General features: G+C 42.1%; 1 protein-coding gene across 4 annotated transcripts in view; it reads right to left on the bottom strand.

The window, feature by feature from the left end:
• The window catches only part of FGD5 (FYVE, RhoGEF and PH domain containing 5), a 97558-nt gene that overhangs the window by 33267 nt on the left and 58291 nt on the right, over nt 1-6000 (bottom strand). For 3 of the 4 annotated variants that reach the window (XM_042053946.1, XM_042053974.1, XM_042053965.1), the window contains exons 7-9: nt 4405-4561; nt 3895-3982; nt 969-1019 (exon numbers count right to left, since the gene is read on the bottom strand). In XM_042053946.1, the coding sequence (XP_041909880.1) occupies nt 969-1019; nt 3895-3982; nt 4405-4561 (296 nt within the window). The remainder of the gene's footprint in view (nt 1-968; nt 1020-3894; nt 3983-4404; nt 4562-6000) is intronic. The other variant, XM_042053956.1, reaches the window with a different exon arrangement.

The following is a 6000-nucleotide window of genomic DNA, read 5'->3' as shown; positions in this document are numbered from 1 at the left end:
CTGGGAGCATGCTAGCCATCGCTGGCCAGGAATGGGACAAGCATCTGCTAACCACAAATGAGATAGGCAATTGTGGTCAGAGGGCTTGAGTGTCTGCCCTGCTATTGTTTAAATTACACATATAGCTGTAGTTATACTGTCAGTGACTAGGGTCAGTGACTAGGGTCCAAAATTTGCATGAGTCTCTGCTCTTGGGCAGAACAGACTAACTTTCAGTCAACCACTGACTTTATTGCTATGAGTTGATTTGGATTTGCAATCAATGTTAAGAGGGGTGAACTGATTTCTTTAATACAATGTTACTGCTGCTTACTCCAGCCTGGAAACTATTCCCACAAGATACCGCAACTAAACCTTGCTTTGATTTCAGTGGGAGTAAAAGACTTCTGCTTTATCTCATGTGTTGGAAAGGATGGTGTTAGCAGTGGATTTGTTCTTGATTTTGCAGAACTGCTTTTTTTGCAATGTCTTTCAACTTTAGGTAGCCTTAAGGAATCCAGAATACAGATATGCAAGTCAAATCTCCTGGGTTTCTCCCAAGTTCACAGAGCACAGTAGGCATACCATAGATAATGGTACACAATCAGTCAGGGGGAGCCACCCGAACTGACTTTACAATGACCAGGCCAAATATTCACAAAGCCAAAGAGGACTAGGATTTCCTCCATGGCTGGGGCAAAACTACAGTGTCTGCACTATGCCTGTATAGATGATATTTTCTTCTTCCGTAAGTTTAATCACATCAAAACTATAGGAAGCCCATATGTTTCAATTTAAAAAAAAAAAGGATTCTCGTCCTAAATAATTTGTCTAAATTAGTAATCAGTTCTTATAGATTTTACATCTAGCCTATTAATGCAAAATCTTGAAAATAATCATCTTCCATATACTACCAGTATAGAGATCTTGCACCTCTTTAGAAGCAATGTTAGCAGAGCAGAATTTTTCTTCTACCAGTTTCATTTTACCTTGTGTGGCTTCATACTCTGTAGAATCAGGACAAAGATTATTCAAGTAATCTGTAGTAAATGACCAAACAAACACAGACATCCAACAATCAGAATACAGGTCGACATAATTTGTAGTATTGTTAGCTAAAACATTAAATCCTAATCACAAAATCAGACACTGGTTAGGATTGGAAAGGCCATTAAGTATCATCTTGTTCATATCCCTCTGCCATGGGCAGGAACACCTTCCAGCAGACCAGGTTGCTCAAAGCCCCATCCAACCTGGGCTTGAACACTTCCAGGAATGGGCCATCCACAGTAATGTCCCACAGCATTTTACTCCCAAATAGTTAAGTGTATATATAGCCACTTTCCAAAGCAAAACTCATCTTTGATGGTATTTTACTTTGAGAATCAATGCAAGAGCATTGATACAGATTTGAGCTCCTCACATAACTTGGCAGGTATAAATAAATAAACAGTGACAAAATTGTTTCTTGGTCAATTGTTTCTTGGTGCTGAGTAGCACCACTTTACAAATAACTGTTCTTCTGATGAATTCTGTTTTCCCATCTGAACAAACGTTGTTGGCTACATTTATAGTTAGTGTAAATGAATCATATGCTTTTTATGGGCATAGGAAGGAGACACGAGTTCTGTACAAGCAAGGTTCAAATAATTACTGCTGAACTTAATCATATTCTGAAAATAGGTTCTGTAAGATACCTACAATAGTGCTTAGTGTGACAGCAATTATACTTGCATTATATACAAACCTTTAACTAGTGTTTTTTCGGACTACTTTTCTTGGATCATCTGCTTATTCTTTGGGTCTTTATGCTTTTAAAGACTGTAGTACGTAAGTGCTACAGTTTTAAGAGCCTAGCCTGGAAATACTTCATTCTTATCTTGCTGGTTAGTCCAGGCTCCTAAATTCTGCATCCAAGAACTAGAGACCTCTGTGCTGAGATTGGTGCTGTGCATGGATGTCTGTTCCCTTGAATATTTTATCCATACACATTTCTCTTTCTAGTGCTGTGCCTTCTCTGGCATCCTGAATGCTACCTGGCTTTTACCTACATTCTGGGAAGCATCTGCCTGTACTCAGGCAGGCAGGAAGGGGTTGTGTGATGCCATCAGGCAATATTCAGTGTTCTTTTTCACTGCTGCAAGCTCTGTCCTTAGCTATGGACTGAGTGGACAAATCTTTTTGGTTGTGGTGCAGTAAGTGGTAACCAATATCCTCATAAATACCCTTCCTTATCTGGTAGAATCTGCCAGTTATCACACAAGTACGCCTGAGAATCTGAAGGACTGCACTGTTCCAGACTCATCCTGTCCTAGCAGGCAAAGAGGGGCTTGGTTTCTTGAGGTTAAGAACTAAAGTAGTAAACCTATTTTCTGTAATATCTTAATCCAGCAGACCTTATCTCACTGGACACAAAAGCTGTTGTTTTCCCAGTTTTCAGTACCTGGGACAAGGAGGAGCTCAAGTTGTTTCAAGCATAGATGGAATCCAGTCACTGGAGCTTCACTGAAGCCCTTCCAGCTTTGTCACAAAATACCATGATGCATGTTTGCAATTTATCTTGTGGACCACAGAAATGGGAAAACAGAGAACAGAAGGGCTATTTCTGACAGGGATATGCCAATTCCCTTTACATAAATGCAGTATTTGCGTGCATGCACCACAAACACTCTATGGATCATGTGAGACTGCTAAGTACTGCAAGCCACAAGTCTGGGAAGTTGCCCTTAATGTAGACACACCCAGAGAGGGAAGAAAGAAAGAAAGTCCTAGTATTGGCATCCAGTGTTCATTTCTATTGCTTGTACTGAAAAAGCAAATCCAGCTGTGAATAATGAGTTGCATCCTTGATCAAAACGTCTGGAGCAAGATGAAACTGCTGGTAATCTGTGCTGTTAATAAATTTTCCATATGGTCACTTTGTTCTGCTGCTTTCATAGAAGCCCCTTCTAGTACGCTGTGCCCTTCATCAGCTGTATGGGCAGGGTTTATGGCTATCTTGTTACTGTACCATGCATAACTAATCTTGCATCCCTGTCCACCCACACATATACATATGCCCAAAATATTTCTCTGTCTTTATGTGTATGGATCCTTGCTTTTTTGTGTTCTGGCTAAATTATTTGACAACACTGAGTTTCATTGTTACATTTCACCATTTCCTTCCCTAGCCAGTTCTAAACTTCCCAATTCTTTCTAGGGGCCACATCCTGCTTCAGAAAGCCTTCTCTCCTCACAGGCTCAGACTTGCTATATTTGGGGTGGCTTGCAGAGAAGGAACATAACACCCCCTCCGGAGAGACTCAGGTGGTAGTTATACATGTGGTCCTGAATGTAAAGGGAAGGTATAACTGTAAATGTAAAATCTGTAAGTGTACCGTTAATTTAAATTTATATTGCTGCCTCCTATAATGCAGCAAGATTGGACTGGGTTTTTGACTAATCACTAGCTTTAGATGTACTGTGCATAGGACTTATGGTGCAGTACTGGGTACAACTGCTTTGTTGATAAGGATACAGGATGCAGTGCAAAGTCTCCTCTCTGAGGCCACCTGTCTTCTACTGTCTCTGGTAACTGCACTTGATATAATAAAAAATCAAACCTGTTTGTTGGCAGTGAGGCTGAACTCTGCCTCTCCTGATTCACAGAAGGAAAAAGCCAAGAAGGAATGGCTAAAAGGACCTGACTACACTTTTTTGTGACCTTTCAACGTGGCTGTCCTGTAGAAGTGCCTGCCTCTTCCCAGGCTGCCTGATGCTTCCTGAATCCTGTACTAAGCATATTGAAGTTCCCAGGAAATCCCGTACTGCTTTAGCCCTATTTTAGCTGCTTTGGCATCAATATGTAGCAAAGTGGAGGCACAGAACATCATGGGAGTGTTTTTATTGGGTACTTTTGAGAGTGATTTTACTGACCTGTGAGCATCACACGATATTGGAAAACACGCTGCACCACTTTCAAAAGCTGGTGTTTCACACTGTAAGGGCTGTCACCAGAGCTCTGCTGTCCTCAGTGGAAGGGAAGAAACACAAAGATCAGGGGGGATGCGAGCTCAGCAACAAACTGCCATCTTAGTTATAATCTTAGTTGTTAACTCTAGCACATCCTCAAAGAGCTTGATAAGTCAATAAGTTACTGAGAACCACTCCACTATATTTCAGCAAAATATACTCACAGATCTGTAGATTCACCAACATACATTGTGTATGCACACAGGAGTGTGTGGGCAACAGAGATAGAAACAAACACATCATGCACAAGTGAATTTCTCACTTCAATTTTAGCACCAGGGCTATGAAGGCTATTCTTCCATTCTACCCTATGTGTGAACACTGGTGGAGTTCCAGAAAAAAAAAAAAAATCTTTGAGTAATCCCCATGGCAAAGCCATGCATCAGTGCACGTAAAAAACCATGTGAGCCTTACCTCAAACTCCTGAATCATGGTAGCCAGTTGCGAATATTTAAGGCACTTTTCATCTAGCAAAGCCAAATTCCTGTCAAACTGCATAATGTATGCTGTATGGTGATTCAGCCTTGATTTTCTGGAGAGAAAAACATCAGCAACTTTCTGGTGTTCCTCCCTAAGGCCACAGAAAGAAAAGAACTAGCAAATAAACAAACAAATAAATAAAAGTGAAGAAGCAGAGCCATACTTCTTGCTCATTGTATTAGACCCACAGTGGCTCGGGACACTGAGCACCTAAAGCCTTGGCTAAACGGAAGGAAAGAGGGAATGCTTCAGTGACAGACTGGACAACACCACCGGCTGCTGTAGAATGGGCACCATGCAGGGCTGGTCCTTTGGCTGAGCCTCTGCCAGAGCAGCACTGTGAGGCTCCTTTCAGGACATGGCTCCTGCTTCTGTAAACAGACCTTCCAAATGCTGCAGTGCTTGGAGCACTGTTTGTGGGGGAGAATATAACATCTGTTGTAGTATCAGATCTTCAGCTCTCCTTCACTGCCTGCTTCTCAGCACTGCCTCACTGTCATCTGTCCCAGTATTCAGATGCACAGTATTGAAATATTTACAAAGCATGTACAAGGAGAGAACAGAATAAAATCTGAGTTTGCAAAAGAGGAATCGTACTTAACAGAGGAATGTGAGTTCCTGGGGATGTCCAGAGCAACAGAGTGTCTGGGGGGGTGCAGGCATAGGGAAGGGCTTGCTTGAAGCTTCAGGTGTGCTAATGACCTGTGTGAACCTGTGTGAGTGCAGGTCTATAACATATGTATTTCTGTTGTGTTGGCAGCATTTACCATACAGTCCTCTTTTATCCCCAGTGCCACAGAGTAGTTCTGGACAGAACTCTTAGGGCATTTATGGTTGTGTTCATTTTGTCTTAGGGAACTGGCAGCTGTTAGAGTAGGGTTCTGGCTTCTTTAGTACCCAAGTCATTTTAGATCCCAGCTGGAAACACTACTTCTGTTTGTGTTCTAAGTGTATAAATCATATATCATCAATGACACTTTTTAAGTCTTTCTGCCAACAGTCCCTTGGTGGACACAAACCAAAACATAGTTCCCTTTAGTCTCTCCTTGCCTTGTTGTGTGTTTTCACTGGGAAGCGCAGGGCTGCAAGGAGACCTGTGCCCTGCGTTTAGCATTGTTACTGAAAAAATTCTCCTCATCTAATTGATTTCCTTAATTTTTCAGTGCAGAAATAGGATCATGCATTCTCAGTGACCACTGCCTCCTGGAGTCCAGCAGGCTGGAGGTGTGGGGCTTCACAGTCCATCATTCAATAGAACCTGGCAGCCTGGCTTAAGTCAGGGGTCTCCTCAACGGAATGAATTTTGGAGCTTTGTCTGTCCTAGTCATGGTCTTACTCTCTCGTGGAAAGAATTTGCCCTGTAAGGATGTTTGATGGAGTCCATTAACAGGCTGCCAGTGTCTGTTTGGCTTGGAAGCATAGGGTAGCAGATTCCTGCCTTGGTGCTGGGAGAAAGGGGCTGACCCTTAACTGAGAGCTACACAGGTGCTATGTACATTTCTGTAAGCAAGTGATCTTTAGGATTGGTTC

Source organism: Corvus kubaryi, unplaced genomic scaffold (assembly GCF_017639235.1).
Source record: "Corvus kubaryi isolate FWS band 111438036 unplaced genomic scaffold, C.kubaryi_AGA036_p1.0 136, whole genome shotgun sequence".
Lineage (NCBI taxonomy): Eukaryota > Metazoa > Chordata > Aves > Passeriformes > Corvidae > Corvus > Corvus kubaryi.
Note: the sequence above shows the minus strand (reverse complement) of the source record. Positions and strands in the feature narration are given on the sequence as shown.